This window comes from Aplidium turbinatum, chromosome 17, assembly GCF_918807975.1.
Source record: "Aplidium turbinatum chromosome 17, kaAplTurb1.1, whole genome shotgun sequence".
Classification (NCBI taxonomy): domain Eukaryota; kingdom Metazoa; phylum Chordata; class Ascidiacea; order Aplousobranchia; family Polyclinidae; genus Aplidium; species Aplidium turbinatum.
In genome coordinates, this window is record NC_137488.1 from 392867 (window position 1) to 416729 (window position 23863).

At 39.4% G+C, this 23863-nt stretch overlaps 1 protein-coding gene across 1 annotated transcript in view; it reads right to left on the reverse strand.

Annotated features, from left to right (window-relative positions):
- The window catches only part of LOC145786816 (uncharacterized), a 296407-nt gene that overhangs the window by 123212 nt on the left and 149332 nt on the right, over positions 1-23863 (reverse strand). Inside the window, exons 39-46 of the mRNA XM_082598556.1 lie at positions 22894-23046; positions 22677-22819; positions 16580-16716; positions 16013-16110; positions 15093-15231; positions 14297-14560; positions 13240-13276; positions 4724-4847 (exon numbers count right to left, since the gene is read on the reverse strand). Of these exons, the coding sequence (XP_082454682.1) occupies positions 4724-4847; positions 13240-13276; positions 14297-14560; positions 15093-15231; positions 16013-16110; positions 16580-16716; positions 22677-22819; positions 22894-23046 (1095 nt within the window). The remainder of the gene's footprint in view (positions 1-4723; positions 4848-13239; positions 13277-14296; positions 14561-15092; positions 15232-16012; positions 16111-16579; positions 16717-22676; positions 22820-22893; positions 23047-23863) is intronic.

Sequence of the window (23863 nt, forward strand, 5' to 3'; positions counted from 1 at the left end):
CATCTTCAAAATTTTCAGTCTTCATTTATCACTGGTTGGAGAGTTTTGTTTTTACAGCTGAGACCACAGACTTCTGTAGCCTACATGGAATATTGTTCTTGTGGCAGTTGCACCTTCCTTCGCATCCACGTTTACACCCGCACTTTATGAGTTGCAATTGGTGGATTTAAACAACGATCTGGCGTGACGTGACTTGAACATGCATCAAACATCCAACCAAATGCAGTTGGGGCTGGAAGGCAGGGATGGGCTTTGCTAGCTTTTCTCCAAATCATGCATACATAATGAGCCCGGCGAATGCGCAAATCTAGTGAACCAGAAGTTGGTGGGAAGTCTTCTCCTTCGGCTGCACGATTGGAGAAGAGGAACCAACGGAGGTCATTCACTTTCGTGTAGATTTTAGATCGATACAAAATACAGACAAAGCATTATCCACCTGCGAGCATACATCAGCAGGAAGATCAAGGTCATTCCCGAGTATTGCTAGTGCATCCAAGATCTCATCATCACAAGACATAAATGCCTTGAAGCATAAGTCTTTGGTTCTGCCAGCAAATCTCCCAGTCATATCGGAACCAGTCAGAGCATGAAAACCTAGAAGTGCAGAAGCACGTTTTGGTCCCAAGTTGTTGTATATGTTTCGCACACAAATGTCCCTCTTCAATCTGCCCTTTCCCGTAAGGAAAGTTGTAGACCCGGGTAAGTGTGGATACATGTAGATGAGCAACAACAACAAGCTTCATTGGGAACAGTTAGAGCGTGCAGAACAATCAAAGTGTCTGCCTCTTCTTGGCTGTGAGTCAGGAGCGAGTCTGGAATATTAACATTGACCTTGGTTTGTGTTTCCGATGTCACCAGTAGTTTTTTCAGTCTGTTGTTGGAGCTCTTGCTGTGATGTACAACCTTTTCATCTAAATACTCGGTCAGTTCTCCTTTGGTGCGGATATCTGAGAGAAAGTCCTTCAAGGAAATATTCTAGATTAAAGTGTTGTCTTTCACGTGGTAATATGTTGACTTTCCCTTGGTCCTCTTTGTCCGCATCTGTTGCTTGAGTGATGTTTCAATGTGCCGGTCAAACACCAACCTGATCTCGTCATACTGTGTACCCACTACCCATGTTACAAATTATCTGAAGAAAGGATTCGGCAAAGTCTTGGCACGTTTTCATTTGTTCCGTTTTGGTAACTGCGTTTACCATAGCCATCCCATCAATGATGATCACTCGGTGAGTTGTCAGTTCATCTGGTGGGTCTACAGTGGTATATTCAACTGCTGTGTCAAAGGTACTTAGAATGAATGGTTATCGGACAGCTAAGTAACAGTTACCTCATTCCTGTCAACTTGTAGCCTACCCGTTGTCTATTACTACCGGTATCCAGCTTCTCAAGATGACGAAGTATTGATGCCTTATCATATGCCAGCAGGAGGGATCCATCTGAAGCAAACAGTGATCGAGGCACCACACCAAACTCATACGTTCCGATGCATTCCTTGAGCTCTGGTCGACTTCTTGATATTACAATGAACCGCTGCAACAGTCCTCGCTCTTCTTTAATTTTGATTACCATGTCTCCCATGCTGATTTTTGCAATTGCATTGGCACTTTTGAATGTAGACAGTTTCTTCCTGGTCATTTTGTCCCACACGGAAAGTTTTCCTTCTACAAGATGTTCAGTGACGAAACTTTCGAAAATCTGTTGCCCAATCTCGTCACGCCGAAGAATGTCGTTGGTAGCAGTTTCATTCATAACTGCTTTGGTGAGCAAATTGTAAATTTCATCTTCGTCAAAGGATTCACATGGGTTTCTATGCTCGTGAAATACTACGCTGAGTTTGATAGCATTTTGCGTCATTCGGGAAAGTTTTCCTCCTGTAAGCTCGTGGTGCTGCGTTCTCTTTGCCTTGCTACCAGAGTATAGTACTTTTTCTCAAAGTCATGCTGCAAATTTGAGACTTCGGCTGCGATGAGAAAGTTCACGTTTTCTTGTTCAATCCCGTGGTCTGCACCTATTGATGTGAATCCAACAACACCTTTGGTTACCGATGCGCAGAAATTCCCTTTCATGAATTCTGCCCAGATCTCTGGGTGCTCCTTTTCTGCTTGCTGCATTGTAGAAATTTAAAGTGGTAAAAGGCGTGCATAATTTAAATGATTATGGGCAAAGAAGTACTATATAAGTGATTCCAAACTCTGCATGTGCAGCGATATGTCTGGTGACTCGAACCATAGTTAATAAATGCTCGAACAAATTGGAGGATAGTTTCGAACTGTTTCATCGCTGAATCTTGTTTGCAGTGCTTTGCGATTGTTTAATGTTTTGGAAGATGTCCCTGGCATTAACAGGCTACTTCGCCCTTTCCTCCAGTATCACTTCTTCGTTATTTTTATCCAGCAGTCTGAGTAAACCTGTAAAAACCGTTATACCTGTACAGTGTACAAAATTACAAAATTATGTAGGTAGCTTAGCATACGTTTCGGGTGCGCGGGGGTATTTTGAATAACATTTTAAAATTTGGCACTTGTATGTCATATATGTAACCTAAATTCGATGATTCCATTAGATTTCCTGTCTCAGAAAACATATATTTAGATATTTTATTTGTTATTGTAGCCTATATACTTGCGAAAATATTGCTTAATCATTGTTATGCCCCATTTTGGACGCCATCTTGGATTTCGTGCCCCAAAAATGTTTAGAAAAAATGCCACCCTAATTTTTTTTTTTAACTTATCATGTTTTCTTTCAAAAACAAGTGAGTTTTTGCTTTTAACAAAAAAAAAACACGAAATTGCAAATATGCCTACACTAATAGTGCTTGTGTAGACATAATTTTATGCCATTTCTAATAGGAGGGAGGGGGAAATTTAATTTCAACTTTAGCTATGATTTTAGGATACAACATTAGCCTACATTCTAAATCTAAGACCTCTAAAACTTTTTTAAATTTTCTGGTTCGCCAATTAGGGCACGAATGAGTGTTTTGAATTCAGTCGACGGGGGTGCTTGTTTGTAGGAGCAGATTTTGGAGGGTAGAAGATGATTGGGCTCCAATGGCCGTCGACCAAGAGACAAAGTGGCTTCTTTGCGACGAATCTCAGCAGGTTAGACGCCAGTAAGAATGGGGAGAATGTCCAATGGTGTGGGATGCAGGTATTTGGTCACAGTGCGCAAGGCTCTGTTAATGACAGTGTCGATATTGTGGCAGTGAACACTGCGGCACCAGACAGGTGCACAGTACTCTGCTGAAGAGTAGACAAGGACTAGGGCTGCTACACGCAAAGTGTCAGCCATCGTTCCACAGCTGGAGCTTGCCAGGCGCTTGAGTACCCCAGCACGTGATTACATCTTCTTGTGCAATGACACTAAATGGTGAGTGGCGGTGTGTGAGCGATCTATCTAATGTCACCCCCAATGTATTTTGATTCGAGGCAGTTCCTCTGGTGGCTTGTGAGTCTTAGGGATCGCAACTACTAAAACGTCTCCAAATTTTCGGTATTGTTAGGTAGTACAAGCAAGAAGAAAGGATTCTATGTAACCAGGACATAACCATTACAGCAATGAATAGGAGTAATTCTGGACCGGACCAAATTGGGCTTGATAAGCGGGTGGGAAGATTAACCGTGGACTTAATAAGCATGTACTGCCGGTACTGTATTGCACATTTTTACTGGTACCAAACGGTGTTTGTAAGAAGCAATGTGCGTGTCCTGTCCGAAAAAAATTCTCCTTAATACAATGAAATTAGGTTCTCTGTTGGTGTCATTGTACTTGGTTATTTATTTAATGTTGTTTACTAACCCTCAGCGAGGTAATTCTAGAATATTCAAAAGCAAAGCTTACAGAAAATATCTAAAGTAGGCTATGCAGATGCAAAGAAACTGAAAAAGGAAGGAATTGATTGTGTTTGATATGTGCGTTTTAATCAATCAACCTTGTGCCCTTCGGAAAGCCAATTAATATTAATACCTTCTTAAATAAACATAACAATTGTAACACTTCAAATTGAAGGCCACTTTGAAACGACAACTTCTTGAAAAAAAAAACAAAGAAAAGTTTACATATTTCGAAGTCAGTGTGAAACTTACTACAACTTAATTATAGTGAAATCTTAGTTAAGGCAAAACTTAATTAAAGCCTACTGTTCCTCTAGCAGAAAAATGAACAAAAACCTTTCCATGCACAGCATTCACCTACTGAACTACAATCAAATCAGCACAACTTGTAGAGACGTTGACTGTGACATCACAAAGCCACAACAATATAAGGGTGCTATCCTAAGAATTTGTGACCACGGAATATCATATACACCATGAAAAAAGTTGCCTTTTATGATGTAACAAAAATAATCGTGCATGAAAATTTCATCAGCGACAATGATCCTCGCCAACCATTTGAACACAGATAAAAAATTAATATGACAAATAGCTCGTGGCACCTCGAAGTATTATAAATGGCACCTCAGAGTGCCGCTGGAACACGGTTGGGAGCCACTTGATTAAATTATTTATCCATAACTGTGACAATCGGATTTCTTTTTATCTTTAATGATATCCGGTACGTCAAAAGTCCATCTCTGACCGCCAGGAAGTGTGAAACACAGACTCTGACAGTTTACATCCACTAGTGGGGGCAGGTTTTATCCTTGCAGAAATTGTCTTTGCAAATGCTCTAGCGATTGACTATGACGCATAAGAAGCATCGGCGGTTCTATCAAAGCCTACCTTCAATCCCAAAAAGACTGTGCAAGGCATTTCTTTGATTTCATAGTCATGCAGATTGTTGAAAGATATTGCACCTTTCATAACATCCAAGATCTTTTTGCTTGTCTCTGCAATGTCGTTGATGCTAAAAAAATAATTATGGAGTGTTATGCTGTTGCTTTCCTTTCTCAATTAATCGGCAGTCATTCTCCAAACATCCAAGATCACAATATTCATAAATACCTTCATATCAACGTTAATTGAACATTGATACAAATATTTTTTTTTCCATGTTAGTCAGTTGAACCCTACATTAGAGAGTTCTGGGCATGACTTTAAAACTGGAACCGGTGAGAAAGGCTCCAGTGTGGGAACTCTGGAGTTATTGGGGATATGGAGTCACCCCTTAGTTTTCCAATACTCCCATCTCCCATGTCTGCTCTGGCCCGCAGCAGCATCTATCAGGCCCCAGATATTGGAAAAATAGCACTATTAGGCTTGTCACTTATTTAAAAGCTGGTGTGTGTCAGACTGAGCCAAAGAAACTCATCATTTGATGTAGTTAAACGGACAGGAATTCACCACCCAGCAGTACCATAGTTGCAGGACGTGCCCAAGAGCATGACGTGACACGAATGATATCATAGTTATCCTGCTGCATCTCATGATTCACCCAATCGTCCTGACCATGTCCTGCCATTGGATTCTGATGCCTGAACCCTATGGGCCAATGGAAAACTAGGCTAAGCGGTGTCTCTTCTTTTTATAGGGAGCAATTTTGATATAAGTCGATTTGGTTCAGCTAAGAAAAGGAAACTCATTTAACGTAATCACAATGGGTCGCTACAATATTAATGAGATGATAAATGTGTCTAACAATTAGGCAATAAGCAAATTAAAAAAGGGCAAGAAAAAAGATAACTTATTATAAAATTTTACAAGCATAAACTTTACAAGAAATCATCCACAACCAGGATAGGCTTATGCTTGTACAAATCGTCATTACACAATGAGCATGGCTAGATAACTGAAAACGCTTTTACCACAGCGGAGCTGCAGCATTTGGCTGAAACAGATCCTTCGCATCTACAGTTGTGAAATTTTATATTATACCTTCTGTTGCCACTTTTTCATTTTGCTATGAATTATATTAGACATAGGCTACCGTATCTACCAAGTCGTCAACACACTACAAGCATAACATTTCAACTCTCACTCACGTTTATAGCTTTGGTATTTACATTTTTCTTGTTTGCAGTTCTGGTTAGAAGCTGATCTAGCTATAGCAGATCGAAACCCATTTTCAGCTGAATAAGACAGTCGCACGTGAAAATAAAATTAATTGTATTAATGTTCAAGTAGCGTTGGTATGAAACAATTTTCCTTCCCAATGTCAATGCTCCACCTGAAGCAGAACTACCTCGGAAGAAATAGGTGAAGCTCAATTGCTTGCAAGCTGGGGTGGGCCGTTTTAATAGTAACATGTTCCAATGGGGCCTCGCCGACTCACCATCCAAAGGGGCCTCGCCGACTCACCATCTTGTGCATGTGGCTTCAACTTTCAGACTGCATATCACATTATCTATCAATGTCCAATATACCGACTCCAGGATGGGTATGTGGACTTGTGAACGATCGATGTACACACAATCTATTGCAGTGGTTCTCAACCTTTTTGTTTTGGCGGACCCCTTTTGGTACCTTCGAAGCGGTCGCGGACCCTTACAAAACTTTTATCTGAAATTTTGGTATATCGCTTCTCCTATAATGGAATCAAATGTTTCAGAAGTTTCGAAACGACACACTCAGAAGAATTTGCTGAACTTGCGACGCACTTATGACGATTGATGACGTTGACGAAGTTATGTTATGAGCTATATGTGGGCACACAGCATCAAAAATCAGTAATCTATAATTATGTTGATTTGATGTTTTTCTATAAATTTTATCAAAATCAATAGAATTTTGCGACCATTACAAAAAATTTCTTCCTTTTCTCATTTCTAATCAATATTAATTCGATATAATCTTTGTCATTGTAAGGTAGGTGTGTGGTACAAGTAGCACCTTTGAACCCTGGGCAGTCGCCATAGATTGTTACACCATGGGTCTCGGGGAACACTGGTCTTGATCACACACCAAACTAACAAGTGGGTCCACGTCCCACCTCATGGGCAACAACCTCGACTGGTTGGCTAAAACTTGTTAGAAATCCTGCTGCCTTGCAGGAAATACTTTTTAAGTAAAGGCTAGGCCCACCGCCAATAACTGTGGTTAGCGTCAGAAAGGGCATCCGGCTGGAAAATCTATGCTCCAAAATATTATCTAAATGCAGCAAAAGCTACAAATGGCCCCTAGTCCCCAGCAGCCCTTAGATAGGCAAGGGGTGCGAAGAATCTCTGGGTTCCGAGAAAACAGAAAAACATTGAAAAAAGATTATGGTGTGAGAATCGGATGCTGAAATGTGGGAAGTTTGTGTGGTAAAGGAACTGAAATATGTGAAGAACTAAGAAAAAGAAGGGTGGATATCTGTTGCCTAGAGGAAGTAAGATGGAGGGGACAGTCAGCGCGGTTTTTAGGTGCCAATGGGAGGAGATATAAGTTATGGTGGTCAGAAAATAACACAGGAATCGGTGGTGTTGGTTTCTTGGTAAAAGAGGAATTATGTGAGAAAGTAATAGAAGTTAGAAGAAGGAGTGACAGAGTGATGACAATGGTACTTGCTTTTGAAGAGGAGGTAGTGAGGCTAATCTGTGCATATGCACCTCAAAGTGGTAGGGATTACTTAGAAAAGGAAAGTTTTTATGATGTTTTGGCAGAGGAATGGGATTTACGGAGTTCAAAAGAGTTGATGTTTGGATTAGGAGATTTTAATGGACATGTTGGAAAACAAGCAAATGGGTTCGAGGGCATTCATGGAGGGTATGGTTTTGGGGAGAGAAACATGGAAGGAAGAATGCTACTTGAATTTTGTGATGAAAGGAAACTTTGTATTGCCAACACATGGTTTAAAAAGAAAGAGAAAAGGAAGGTGACTTACAGCTCAGGAGGACATGAGTCGGAAATTGATTTTATTGTGGTTGGGCAGGAACAGAGAAAGTACTTGAAGAATGTGAAAGTAATTCCGTGGGAGTTGCAGCATAGACTAGTAGTAGGAGACTTAAATATGAAAAAAGTGAAGAAAATTGTGAAGAAAGAACGAGTTTTTGTGAGAAATGTGTGGAACTGGAGGAAAAAGAAACGAGAATTAAGTTTGTGAAAAGAGCAAAAGAGCTGGTAAACATGAGTGCGCAGGACTTGTGGGCTTCATTTCAGAAAGGTGTCCTAGCAGCATGTGATGAAGTATGTGGGAAAAAGAAAGTGAGGAGGGATCGTGGAGACACATGGTGGTGGAATGAAGAGGTGAAGCATGCGATTCCACAGAAAAGAGATGCATACAAGCAGTGGCGCAAAAATGGGTCAGAAGAGAATAAAAAAAAGTATAAGAGTATGAAAAAGAAGGCAAAGAGGGTTGTTGCAAGAGCTATGAAGAATGGTGCTGAGGAGGAACTTAATAAAATGGGGGAAAGCCAAAACAATGTATTTAGACTCATAAAGCAAATGAAAAAGGATGGGAAAGACATTGTAGGGGGAAGATGTATAAGGAGTGGAGATGGGAAGTTGCATTTCAGCCCAGAAAGCAGAGGAGAAGTGTGGAAGGAACATATGGAAAATGTTATGAATAAGGAGAATGTATGGGATCATATGACAGAGGTTGATCTGGTGGAGGGTCCAGTGGGAAAGGTTACTCGTGATGAAGTGGTGGAGGCAATGGGGCAAATGAAACTGCATAAAGCAGCCGGTCCATCAGAAGTGAGCGTAGAGATGATAAAAGCAAGTGGAGAGTTGGAAATTGAAGTAATGCTACAACTTAGCCAAAGGGTATTAGATGGAGAGGGAATGCCGGAGGAGTGGAAGCATAGTACTGTTGTTCCACTATTCAAGAGAAAAGGGGATGTGAGAAGTTGCAGTGCATATAGAGGTGTAAAACTACTAGAGCATGGAATGAAAATTGTGGAGCGAATACTAGAAAAGAGGTTGAGAACATTGGTGAAATTAAATGATATGCAGTTTGGATTTATGCCGGGAAAAGGTACAGTGGATGCTCTGTTCATATTGAGAAGAGTGCAGGAGGAATACCGAGAGAAGCAGAGAAAACTATATATGTGTTTCGTCGACTTAGAAAAGGCATTTGACAGAGTACCAAGGAAAGTGGCGGAGTGGGCAATGAGGAAAAGAGGTATACCGGAGGTATTAGTGAGAGCTGTGATGTCTATGTATGAGGATGCAAGAACAAAAGTGAGAGTTGGATCAAATTATTCAAACGAGTTTTTTGTGAAGGTTGGTGTACACCAAGGATCAGTTTTGTCACCTCTGATATTTGCTATTGTGGTTGACGTTGTAACTGAAGGAGTGAGGGAGGGCCTATTGAGTGAAATTTTGTATGCAGACGACCTGGTCTTGACAAGTAATAGTATGGAGGGACTGGAGAGAAAGTTTGAGAAATGGAAAGAAGCATTTGCAACCAAGGGTATGAAGGTGAATCTTGAAAAAACTAAAGTGATGGTGAGTGGAGCAGAAGGAACAGTTGTTGAGAACAAAGTAGATCCCTGTGGAATATGTGGCAAGAGAGTGATGAGAAATTCAATGCAATGCAAGGAATGTGGAAAGTGGGTACTTAGGGTGTTTCATTTTTTCACCATTTTTGAAATTCAAAATGCCTGGGGTCCCATCTGGTGGTATTTGGGGTAAAAAGTTTACACCCCAATTTTTTTTCAATTATGACGTCATATTGAGGTGGTCTACGAGGTTTGAAATTTTTGGGCCTCAAAATCTCGAAATTTAGCCGTATCTCCGAAACCGCTCATCATAGATCGACAAAATTAGTATCAAAATGCGCAGAAGGGTCGGTTTTCTATACTTGATGTAGAGAATATTAAGGTCTATGTGCTTCAGAAAAAAATTATTTTAAAAAATCTGATTTTCGGTCTATTTTCTCCTGATGAACAGAGATCAGGTGATCAAGATAAAAGTTTTTCTGTATTTTTCCACTCTTGGAAGCTGTTATTGCGTAATAATAATAATAGTTAGGCTTCAGTACTGGGCTTGTCTAATCTTGCTATCTGGTTAAGCAAAGCCCCATCTTGCATTGCTCCGGGACCCTTCTTGGCGCCGTCCACAAAAGAAATGACATGGGAAAGATATATTTCGTTTATGTGGAACATGCATTTAAGGGTATGAATATCATGACCAACTTCATTATTAAAATAATTGACCAGTCGAGTATTGACTCCGGACTTTTTTCCTGTGCTGAGAGCAGTCGTATCAGCCATGACTGAATATACTTGGGATAGGTGAACTTTGCAAGCCTCCTGGATGATGGTGTCAAAAATCAGTTCTGCAGTGACCGACACACTTTTGGGAAAAGATTTAACAGACGCACACTTTTCATATCATCAACAAGTTGGCCCAAGAAAACGTATCGATCTATTTTATCGACAACGTGCCCATCATAACATAACTGCATGGCAGAAGCTGAGTTGAGAAGGTTCTCACTTTCCATCACAGATTTTTCTCTCGTTTTTTGTCGTTGGCGCGGTATACTGTCGAAGGTGATGCAGTTATTTGATCTTTTCCAAGAACCGACCTCATAAGATCTGACTGCTGGCGTACCGAAGTCATCCTACGATCAGCAAGTCCACAACTTCTATCATTTATAGAAAAAGAATGTACTTTCTTGTACATTTTTCCCCAAACAGCTGGTTTCAGAGGCTCGTATTCCTTATCATCTTCTCAATTTATATCCCCATCAGAGTCGCTTTTGCTACTGTGTAGACATCTAATTACTTCATTTTTTTTTCTTTGTTTCAAACATAGTAGTGCCGATGCTTTGGCAGATTGTATGCCAGGAGTGCTAGGTTTCTCTGTTTGCTAAGCACTGGAAGACCAGCTTTGTTCCATATGCCAACTACATCTTTCAGCAGTTCATCTTTTAAATCTTTGAAATGGGGTATTTTCTTCAAAAACTTAGGATTAGTTTCGGCTACTTCCACAAGTAAAAGTAGTGACTGACTATATCTGAATTAAGGGGAAGCACATTTCTCTCCAATTCCTTGAAGTTTTGCATCGACTTCCTAATACCTGACCTTAATGCCATAATGACACATAATTTAAAGCAGGTGATCAGCATACCTCTTCCTCAACGGTTGCATTAATATTATAATTGTGATACCTTCAAAATTATCATTTCATCTCTTGTAAAACGAACAACGACTATTATTACGCAATAGCAGCTTCCAAGATGGAAAAAATACAGAAAAACTTTTATCTTGATCACCTGATCTTTGTTCATCAGGAGAAAATAGACCGAAAATCAGATTTTTTGAAATAAATTTTTTTCTGAAGCACATAGACCTTAATATTCTCTACATCAGGTATAAAAAACCGACCCTTCTGCGCATTTTGATACTAATTTTGTCGATCTATAATGAGCGGTTCCGGAGATACGGCCAAATTTCGAGATTTTGAGGCCTAAAAATTTCAAACCTCGTGGACCACCTCAATATGACGTCATAATTGAAAAAAAATTGGGGTGTAAACTTTTTACCCCAAATACCACCAGATGGGACCCCAGGCATTTTGATTTTCAAAAATGGTGAAAAAATGAAACACCCTAGGGTACATGCAAGATGTGCTAATGTCAAGAGAGCCGCAACAAGATTGGCGAAGTGTTTTGTTTGTGGGAAATGCAGTAAAGGAAGGAATGAAGTGGAAGGCCATGATGATGAGTTCTGCCATGGCATCGAAACAGTGACAGACTTCTGTTATCTGGGTGATCGGATAAATGGAAGTGGTGGATGTGAAGCAGCGGTGACAACAAGGGCAAGATTGGGCTGGGCAAAGTTCAGGGAATGTGGGGAAATGTTGCATGGCAGAAAATTTTCACTAAGAATGAAAGGAAAAGTATATCGGAGCTGTGTGCGGCCTGCAATGCTATATGGTAGCGAGACATGGGTATTGAGAGAGAGTGAACTGGCAATCCTGAGAAGAACGGAAAGGTCAATGGTGAGAGCAATGTGTGGGGTGAAAACGAGAAGGGAAAAAAGGACTGAAGAATTGTTGGATATGCTAGAGATGAGAGAGACCTTAGACCAACTGGCAAGGGCAAATGGAATAAGATGGTATGGACATGTGATAAGGAGGGAGGAAGGAAGTTTTCTTAGAAAGGCACTAGGTCTAAAGGTGGATGGGAAGAGGACACGCGGTCGTCCAAGAAGAACGTGGAAACAACAAGTAAAGGATGAATTTAAAAAAGTCGGACTGAAGGAGGAAGATGCAAGGGACAGGGTGAAATGGAGAAAAGGGATTAAAACAATTGCTGCGCGGAAACAATCGGCCACCCCCACTAGTGGGGAACAAACCGACGATGGAATATGATGATGATGATTGTAAAACTGTGGGCGGTGATAGCAATGCAAACGTTAGTCAGCGGTCTAAGTTAAGCATTGATCATTGGACTGCTGTCTCAACAGAATTAAGTTCAACAAAGCCTTATTAAAAAACTAATTCATTTGTAAATTCTTTTAGTTAGGAAACCAAACCTTTGTGCAATGCCCTTTGAAAGTTCAAAGGACATCGTACTAGTTCGTTGGGAAGTAGCCTACAGTTGGAAAATCACGGTAATACAGTACACAAATAAAGCACAACCAACTAATTTTTAAATTTCGTGATTTATTAATGATTTTGCAAACTCGGAAACTTTCACGGACCCCCTGAAATCGCTTCGCGGACCCCTCCCCGGTTGAGAACCACTGATCTATTGACTGCTGAGCCTTAATCTAATAACGTGACCTGCGGTTGCCTCAAACGTATAACAAAAGGTAGTTATAGCAACACATTTGTACCATTATCCAAGGAAAAACAGGCGATTCCCTTTCAAGAAAGCTTTTACTCCAGGTTAAGCAAATAGTAACATCAGTAGAAAAATGCTAAGTTGTATCCATTTCTACATCTGTAGGGATATATCTTTTTCCCAATCCCCCAATTGTTTTGGCTTTCGATTTATTATTATTTTCTGGGTACCCATTGAAAGATTGCCATTGCTTGCTTTGTTATGATAAAGGCAATGGATAGTGCCTGAACTTCAGGCAGAATAAAAAGTTAAAAAATAGCCAGTGGTTTGGCTTTAGTGTCCGTCCAGCACAAATAATGCAATAAAATTTAAATTCATAAAAGCATAAATGACAACACAAATGCATAAATTAGTACACTTTTTGTAATCAAGAGAATGTAATATCTTAAAATGATGAAGTATCGCAGAAATATAAAGCGACATTGTGGTGGCACAAAGTTTAGGCCAGGTTGTAACAAATAAATTTTAAGAGAGAAACAAAGCAACAAACTTTTACATAACATTTTATTTGGATATCAATCGTAAAGTTTTATTTGGCCACCGTTCAGTCACACTAATCAGAAAATGAATATAAATCTTTAATTACAAATTGATGAGTCTGTCGTCATCCAAAATATCCATGTCTGAAAACAAAAAATTACACGTAAATTTTTTCGCTATAGTTTATAATTTAAACGATCCAAAGTGGAAAAGGAATGCAAACTGACTTATTGTGCATTTTATACAAATTATACAAAGCTGATCACTTTAGGCTTGTGAGCAGAGAACACTAAGGGTTGAATGTATCAACACTAGATTATATTCAGCGCAACCATGTTTTTTTCGTATGTACTAACTGCGATTAGTTCACAAGTGTAGATTGAGCGTTCTCAGCCTAATGCTGCGGGTTCGCTGTGGTAATAGCGATTTTTCAACACCCGTCATTACATATTTACGGATTATGGCTGGGAGAACACCTTAATTAGAATCGTATGCACAAGTCTTCTTCGTTTAATTCTTATGTAGAATGTTGAGGTTCAGCTGATTATAAGCATCGACTACTTTGCTAGTGTAGATAAGTTGAGTCTCTAACTGTTGTAAGTTTGGTTTTGAATCTTTATCCTCGGACTGACAAAGCCTTGATAGGTTATTCCAGGTAGTTTCGCATACTTGTAGAGGCTTTTAACGTAGAGCCGGTTATCGAGGTTGACAGAGTGAAGTAAGTTTTTCCGATTGTTGAAGTGTTATTGCGGGGAGATTATTCGCATCAATTATTCCATCAATTAAGTGCCACTGAATGGAGAGCAGTCCTCAGAATGCGTTGCTCAAGCACACACCCCAAGACTCGAACAAACACTGCTTGATTTTGAAGCTTTTTCGTTCACGAAGTCACGCGCTAACCAACTGAGCTATAGGGGCGGACGGACGTTTATTTTTTAGAAGTACCAGAATTGTGCTACAGTAATTCTTAATTAGGACACTGTGGCGTGTCAAAGATGAATGATGTAAACACTTGTTACTGTAGTTTTAGTATAGGCTTCAGTTAAAGTAAATATGTTGAACCTAATAATGTAACTTGGCTTTATTATGTTGATAGTGAAACTAGATTTTGCTTTCCACAAAACAACAACAACCTTAAAATCAGATGTTCATTTCATATTCACCAAAAGATGAAGAAAAGTCATCTTTGGACAATCCAAAGCCAAATTCAGGCAGAGGGGGACGAAAGAATAAGTCTGGATCCATGATTCCGTATGGTGACCACATATCACCCCACTGCGAAGCATCATCATCCTCTTTCTCAGCAGGCAGCATCTGGTTGTACAATTTAGATACACTCTCCATCATTTGGTCAAGTAAACCGTTAAAAGCGGCTAAACTTCGTGCCTTTCCATTCTTCATCAGGTCCAGCAATGATGACATTAAGCCTATAAAATTAAAAGTTTTTATGCAAATGTCATTTTGAGGTGTGGAAAAATCTGTATTGATTCGTTGTCAAAATGACAATAATTTTGCAATGACAGAACGAGGTAAAATTTAGCTTTTTTTTAGTATGCATCAGCTTGGCACAAAATGTATTCCATTTGTCCAGAACGAGAATAAACTATGATGATCTATTCTATCATATTATATTTGTAGCTCAAAATCAAAACTGCACTTTGTGATAACATGCAGAGATGGACTTCACCGGCAAAATATATCTTTAGATACGTGCTTGAAATTCAAGAAAACATATGAGACAGAAAAGAAATGCATCGGAATTAAAGAACCTCCGAAATCTTAGATATTTCCATGCTCTTGCACCAAAATGAATACAAATTACTGATAAAAAAAATTACAATGGGGTGCTTTGTATATTAGTCGATACATTGTTTCATAAAAAAACTCATGACTAGTACTGCACGTATGTAGATATCATAGACATGAGTAATTGACTGAAGCAACATTGTGGCATTTGACCTGCACAACTGCCAAAAGCAGCGCGAAACACAGCATTCTTCTTCTTGGCGCTCAAATGTCTCACAATATCAGGTCTTGCTATTATTACTGCGCCATTTTCCGGACCCATTAAAGACAAATGCGATTCATTCCAACAGTCCTAAAGGAAGAATTATGTTTGTGCACTGTATCAACAAAAAACTTTATGTACTGATGGACCGACATGTGAAAAGCCATTCAATGGTGGAAATGGAATAATGTATGATAAAGTTGCTTATGCTGCTTCAAAATAATGGTACCAATGATCAAAATTACCAATCAGCCTAATTAAATTACTTCACACTAGAACGTCCAGTTTGATCTATCTAGAATGCTTAAAGTGGTCATTTTGACCACCAATGCAGTTGTGTTAAAAATTATTACACTGCTAATCTTTTTCGTTAGTTTACTGTAGCATTACCAAGAAAACATACAAAATGTGTGAAACATTTTTGGGATAAATTTTAAATCCTATAATTTTATGTAGAGGTTTTCCCATATTTCCTTAATTGACCCCTCACTGTCTTTCTCAACTTGGAAGTGATCTAACACAGGGGTCGGGGTCTGTCAAACCCACGACAATGCTTGATGTGACTCGGTTACATGTCTTGTAATACAAACGAATTTATTTTTACGCGAGTCAGTTCAATCATAAACAGCTAAACAATCAGCTTGTAGCAAGATCATCTTCAGTTAAGCTGAAAGCAAACAGCACAAAAAATCAAATGATGAAGGTGCAAAAGAAAGAAAAACGTTTAATTTTCTCAAATAGTCAAAACGACTACCTTGGGCATTCTAGTGTAGTCTGCAAAGCGGTACAGCAGCTAAGCTTAATAAAACCTGTTCATTCACATCAATAATCATAATTTAACACCTAGGTCGTAAAAACATATTTTGCTTGCTTGTATATTGGCAGCAGGCATAAGTCGCATCGCTTCCGCGGATATCAACGAAGTGGACTTGGGAGGTATTGCCTTGAAGCTTGCAGAAGTTATGCCGCCTTTAAAGAAAATAAAATGTCATCTATCCTGTCACTGATCACCATCAGATAATTTGGAAGGAGAAAGGTGACATGAACAGTAGGCTATGTTTTAAAAACGATCAAAAAGATAACGAAATTGCAAGTACAAACAGTGCTGATGAATGGTAGTGTCGTGTTAGGCATAAGAAGTGTTGGCGCACGTGTATGTCGTTTTATGTTCAAGAACAAAAATTTTGTTGATAGTCATGCACCATTGATAGCCCAACCAACCGTGAAAACCATTGGCGATAAAACATTTAATACATATAAAAAATCTTTGATCACTGTTGAAAACAGTTTAAGATCAGTTCATATCCGTTTGAAAACTACAAACTACCGACCTTGTTGACTGATCCTCTACAAGCGATGTTAACTTCCAACAAAAAGTTCAAGAGACGACTATTTTGAAAAAAATTTCATATATGCAATAAACTTTGCACTTCACCACCTGCAAGGATCCCAAGCTCACTGAGGTATGAACCGATTTGCAGATCAAGACCAAGCGCATCTTCAAGTTTTTCTTGTACCGCAAACAGACGAGTTGCGTCAAAACATCTTCGTTTTCCAAAACTCGCAAAAGAAAATCTAAAAAATAAAGAATTTGTTAAATTTTTTAGACTCTTTTCCATCCATTTTCCACTGCCAGATTGCAAAAGATTTTTAACCGCAATACTATACAATTGAGCTGTAGTTGTACTCCTAATAGTGTAACCATCATTTCCAGTCATAACCAATCAATATTGCAGGCTAAGAAAGAACCATCCCAGACTGGTTGGAATCGTAGTGTAAAACCAGATTGCCTTTTGAATGGGCAATGCTTGCAAAAGGCTGGTTGTTTATAAAGCCGCCATTGATAACGGTTCAAAACTCTTAAACTACAGTATATTGATTGTGGTGAAATGACTGTAAGACCTGTTTTTATAATTATAAACATTCCTTCACAGATAGGTGTAAAAGAAATTACTTGAACTATTTAACCGTTTGTCCTGGGAGGGGGAGGGTCGGTGGGGGCTTGATACTGTTCAAAGCAATATCACTAAAGAACTACGCGATCAGCACTTTTGAAATTTTTTGACTTTTCCTAAAAGTATTCAAGTATTTATTCCGATTTAACTGACGTTGCTTTTGGCTATAGTTTTAGAGATATGACATGATTTTCATAACATAGTATAATATTTTAGCTTGCTACTAGCTAGTTGTTTTGTTTTCAAATTATACGGATTAATAGGATTATTGATCGCCGCCCTGCGTGGAACTACGACGCAGATATCTCATGAGTTGGCTTTGTTGTAAAGCATTCAACCGTAATGATTCCGCCTTTTGTTTGCAAACTCGAGTTTTGAGTTGCTTTGATTAATCTTTTAATTACATCTGAGTTTCTTTGAAATCACCAGAAAGCATACTAGTCCGGGGGCAGAGATGGTTGCATTGTTATATGATTTTCTTTTACTGTTGATTTTGGTAGCAAAGGATACTTTCAGAAACTGCTTGATGACATGTCACCTTTGAGCAATTTGAGTAATTCAAAATGGCGTCCAAGATGGCCGTCATTACCTATAAATGACCATAGTTCTCTACCCATTCACCTTAGGAAAGTGATTTTTGTCTCTATACCAAGGTTGTAGGGTCAAGCTATCCTTTAGAACTAAGTATTATGTTAATATCGTATTACATAATGGTAATTTCCAAGATGGCCGCCGTAACACTAAAATATCTTCTTCAGCCAACTATTCCATCTTTGAGGAAAATATGAAAAGGAAAACGACCACAGATGTTATGTAGTAGTAGTAGTGTAGTTTTAATCATGTGATGTCCCCGTTACCGAGGGAGGCCGGATTCACCTCCAAGTGCTCCAATCGCCTTCACACCGATCTGTCTAACGCTATATATTATAACAAATGTTCTTTAATTGTAATTCTGAATTCTCACACAGACTACGAAAAGCATATTATACAATTCATAATTTAGGATCGCTACCACTTTACCAAAACTGTTGTACATTGTGTTGCCCATGTGCATCACAAAGACAAGCAATCAGCTATGATGTCAGGTCACAGTAACCCTGATTATAGCAGGCGCACAATATTGTGTATTTCATGTTTGCAGAGTTGCAACTACAAGCACGTGAACTGCATGGAGTAATACTGTGGCATCCACATTTTATTAGACGTAGTACCATCTCTGGGGATAGTTTGACCATCAGGTAGGGTGACTGGTTGAAGGGTTTGGTCATCCTTTCCCCAACCATATTCCATTGGGTCCAACTCGGGTGGATTCTGCGCTTCCAGTGACTACTATACCAAAGCCTGATAGTGAGCTCTGTTAACATTCTCTTTGAATGCCTCAGTTGTTGGTGGCAACCCCATAAACATTGGCTCGTAAAAACACGAGAAATATACGTGTATTACACGTTTCCTCAGAATTTCACGTGTTTTTCACGACCAATGTTTATGGGGAAGGTACAGAACTTCGGTGTTCATCAGGGATCTCTGGTATTCTGAGGTCCCTGGGTATGACCCTTTGCCTGTTTGTGACAGCAATACCTAAACCCTTTAACTGCGACGCTTTTTTATGCATTTTTCAGAATTTAGCTTGAGCAAGGCTTTGATTTTGAACTGCTGTATTTTGAGAACGGTAACTGCCAGAAAAAAATCAAAACATCAAAGTTGTTGCATTTTCGACAGTCTTTTACAATATGTTTAAAATTTTGATTATTTTTTTTGTAAATGCCTTAAATCACTAAAATTTCTGACAAACTACAAACATTTTGTGTTTTTTTTGTTTCCGTTTAGATATCTGAAAGAAAAACTTTCAAACTGCGGTAAACGTCACCGCTAGATGTCCGGAAAGTGTCAAGCTTCTACACAAACGTTGTCACGGTGATGCTTATGCCTTATGCAAAGAAAGAACTGCATAAACTTCACTTTGCACAAAAAATAAAACTTCTCTGTAAATGATTGAAAATGGCAGAAAAAGTTTAAATAAAACCTAGTAATTTTTTCCAACTTTTAGACTAGTCTTCCACTTTCTAAAAAAGTAAGACCCATGCAGTTTAGCAAACAAAAACCAGAGTTATGGTGATTGCAAACAGTTTGTATGTTTTAGAGCTTTGGAACTTTAAAGAGCCCGTGGCAGTTAAAGTATTAACTTAACCTTGTATCTGACATCGTACGTCAGTCTGTTTGTCCACAGCACTAGAAAATGAAGGAGGTAGCCTGTTGAATAACAGATTCCATAGAATGCCCTGGTGCACCCAACAAGTTAAGTGAGTGCCCCGATCCAAGTGTTTTGTGTGCAGTAGCCTTTCCAATTTAAAAAAAGAAGGCGACGATGTCACAGCCAGAAAGTGCATGTGCCGGGAGTATTCCTTCGCCTATCTGACAATACTTCGGCACAGTTTTTCCTACATCAAGCACCGCCTTCCTTTGATGTGGGATTCCATCAATACAACATTATTGAGATTTGCCATGTGATGATAATGCAGCAACAGTAGCCTGCAAAGACGTCAGTGTCATCGGCAACAACAGTGATTTTGCGCGTCACAACAAGACCTGTTGGACAATGACGTTATCTGCTTTATCGTGTGAAGTTGACAGATCTGCCTGTGAGATGACTCCATCTTCACTGATTTCGATGGCAAAGGTTAGTAGAATCTTCTGCGCTGGAAGTTTACTGTTGACTTGCAAATGATGAGCCCTACTGACACCAGTTGCCTTAGATCCTCTGGTAACACTCTTCGTGCTGCAATCATAATATCTGTCAAATTACAGATACGCAATACTCATATCTCCAATATCATAAAACATTGATGTTGAAACTGGCGCAAGTTCATGACCAAGCACACCCTTAATGTCAATGTTCCGCCCAATAACCTGTAGGCCAATCACCCTTGCGTAAATCAAATTGGTATCAAATACTTTCACAGCTCCGACCTTCACATGCTTCCTTACATGATCGATAGTAACAACGTTTTTCGTGATGGTTTCATAATGTTTGTGCGGTAACCGACTTTCGAAAACTGTCGATATACTTCATTTTTTGTGTTTTTACTTGGACTTTTTGAGAGCAAGACTTTACACAAATCAACTTCAGTGTGAGCCTACCCAATAATGTCGATAGGTTATTTGCAACGTGAGTCGATTGACCAGAGTAGCCTAAGTGGACCAGAAAGCTGTGGCCAAAACTTGATTACTTTTCATCAAAATGCTTGCATATTGGGAACAACAATCACTTTGTTCCAAATGGAGCGAATTACATCATATATAGTTACAATTCTCTAAAACTTCTACACCCTGTTTCACCCTAAAAGGGGGACATCAGAAGGTCCTGAAAAATACAGCAATAAATCGTTTTTTTTTTGTGCCTTTTATCTGAACATCAGAGAAAGATAATAAATATTATAACTTTAACTTAATTTGCAAAAAAACATCAGAATTACAAAGGGCTACCTCCATCCGTTACCACAAAAGCCTCAATTGAGACGTCCAAATTGAAGCCAAGCAGATTGATACCAACACCTGTGACGTCACAAATAAGCAAAATGCAATAGGTAATGTAACCTGTAGTATAATATTGTAACTACAGCTCGCTAATGTACATAGTATTGTAACTACTGCTCGCTAATGTACATAATATTGTAACTACAACTCGCTAATGTACATAGTATTGTAACTACTGCTCGCTAATGTACATAATATTGTAACTACAGCTCGCTAATGTACAATGTACATAGTATTGTAACTACTGCTCGCTAATGTACATAATATTGTAACTACAGCTCGCTAATGTACATAATATTGTAACTACTGCTCGCAGACTAAATTTATTTGTTTCAACCGAAAAACACTATTGTTGATTTCTGTCTAAACTTAACTGCTGCATTCTTAAACTGACCTACTGAAGATTTTACTGTGCCTGTTATAAATTTGTGCTGAAGAGAATTTAATATTCGAAACCACGATACACAACATAACTTGATATAATTTGGACTCGTCGTACATTTTTCTTGAATATATGATTATCAGGCAATGCATCCTATGGATCCGTAATTGGGCTTCTCCCTAGCACCAGCTTACTGGGCGTGTAGTACGTGTAGTTGTTCTCTTGCGTTATATTGCCTTTATTGGCAATTATTTTTACATTTTAACCTGCAGTAACCCGTAGAAATCAAACCTAAATTTTTGAGTTTAAACTTTTTGTGACGACATTGACCGACCAGTTCGGAACAAGGCGGCTACAATCGGCCTTTAGAATGGCAAGGTTTTCAGCAAGACAGAGGCCACAATTATTGCGACCATCTCCACTGTAAGGCTGAGCACAGCTATGGATGGACCATGCTATGTTAGGATCAACACCCTTGCCCTTAAGGTCCCAAACCGCTTTAGATAGGTCTGTGCTGTTTCGTTTAGACCTATCCAAGAAGGAACATTTGTGGTTGGGGAAAAGTTTTTTAAAAGTTGTTTCACAACAACCAATGTAATTTAGGACCATTGGACTGTTATCAATGGTGGCTTTGTAAATAACGGCCTTCTGCAAGCATTGCCCATTCAAAGGACAATCTGGTTTCACCCTGCAATTGCAACCACGCTGAGATGGTTCATTTGCAGCCTGCAATATTGATTTATTGTAGGTGGATATGATGCTTGCAACATTCGGAGTGCAACGATAGCTTAGCTTAATAGTATTACGGTGGAATATTTTATGCAATCTATGGGGCGGATAGTGGATGGAAATGAGTCTGGAAAATTCCTTACCAATGTTGCTATCAACCATAAAATTTTCCGCCTCCTTCTCCTAGATGTGCGCGAGTTATTAGCAGGGAGTTTGTAACAAACTCTCTCCGTAAAACCGCTTTCAAAAGGGCATCATTATAAACAGATGCGGTCTTATCAAATTCATTCTGGCCAAATGATGTGGCGGACAATCGTTTTGCAATCATAGTCGGGATTTGTCTCTTAATGTTAGGTAGGTGGTTGGACTGGGCATGGATGTAAATTGGATCATTATTGGGCTTTCGGTAAGGCCAGAATTTACCAGATAGTAAATTCAAAGTCATATCAAGAAAATCAGTTTCAATTAGGCCAGTTTCAAGGCCAATTAGGCCAGGTGAGACGGGGTTTGGTCGGTTTTATACAAATTGTTTCTTATGCATCTCTTCTCTCTTACTACTATCTATCTATTCTATACGATTTAACATCTCTTGTTCCCTGTATTTCGTGGGTTGGACACAATTTCTTTGCAAATTCATATTTCTTTGCACGGAATTTGTCTAACCTCGCCTTTCTTTTCTCTGTTACTATTCACTTCAAGAGGCATGCAGTTCCTAACTCTGTCTGTGTTATTCTTTTTATCTGTCAAAACTAACAAAGAAAAGGAAAAATTGTTGTTTTTTTAAGGTTTCCTTTCCGCGTAATGACCAGTGTTGAGGATATGAACCGGAAATCTAACATAAATACTGCGCTTCAAACCAAATATAATGGTAGCTTAGTTTCATCTGTGTAAACTACTGTATAGACGTTTCAATAGGGGCATAAGTTTATTCTAACTTGATTGCAAAGTTATCCAGACTGTAAATATCCGTTGGGTTTATGCCACAAAGTAAATCTCCCAAAGCAACAAGCTCGAGCCCGGTCAGTCCAGAGATGGATTTATTCTTCAACTGCAAGTATCGGTATAGCAGAATCTCCATCTGAACACAGAGACTCGGTGTCAGTATTTATTCAAATAAGACAATTGAGAACAGTAACCAACCATGCAACTTACATGCTCAGTGGAAGGCCATTCCAGGACGGAGAGTGCATTCAAAGTTTCCAAATCCAGGTGGTTAAGTCGATTTAAATCACTTTTGTTACAAACCAGTGCAAGATTGCCCATCTCTATTATAGTGGAGCTAGACCACGACGATATGTCGCCGAACTAAAAAAATCGAAAGTGAGTATAAGGTTAATGTTACATCCAAGGCTGTTTGTTACAAATGAAAAACAAAATACAAAACAAACACACAAAGAGTACTAAATTCGTTGTGGTCATTGTCTGAGCCTTAGAGCAGAGAGTCTAAATCTTTTACTGCAGCATAATTGGCGATGTTTACTCGGACTACACTAAAAGGCTACTAGAGGCTGGCCGAACTTGGGTCTCATAATCCAACCATGAATACGTTCTGCTTTGTTGACGGAGGATAATACAATCGTCGACGATGCAGCCTGTTGTTCGTTTCACAGACACACTCGCAAAAAGAAGATTCCACTCTCTATTGATACGCAGCTGCGGAAAAGCCCATCACCGCGTGGACAGTTGAAGCTCAGTTATGTCTGCCTGGGTAGCGAGAAGTCCGTGGGGCGGATGTCGGTGTTGAGTATGGAGGAGCCTCCTTGTGTTAGCTTTCGATTCCGCTTCCCGTTACAGTACGCACATCCTCAATAGCTGTAAAGATGTTTTGAATGTCATCTTCGCTGTTACAAATGGGTATATTGATTTAATACCATCTTGTAATCTTTTGGTGAAGGCAGAAGGAGTGATCTTCCATTGATCTGCATATTTACCTCATAAAGCCGCTACCCTTTTGGTTGCGGCAACCTGGGCGGACCACCAATGGAGCTCGGAGTGGAAGAAGAACTCCTCAAGACTCCAAAGTTTCATCTCCGACACCAGCCACCACCCAACCGGAATGCATTTGCCCAGGAAGGCCTGGGTGCGGCTCAACCGCCTGCGTACTGGCGTCGGACTATTTCGC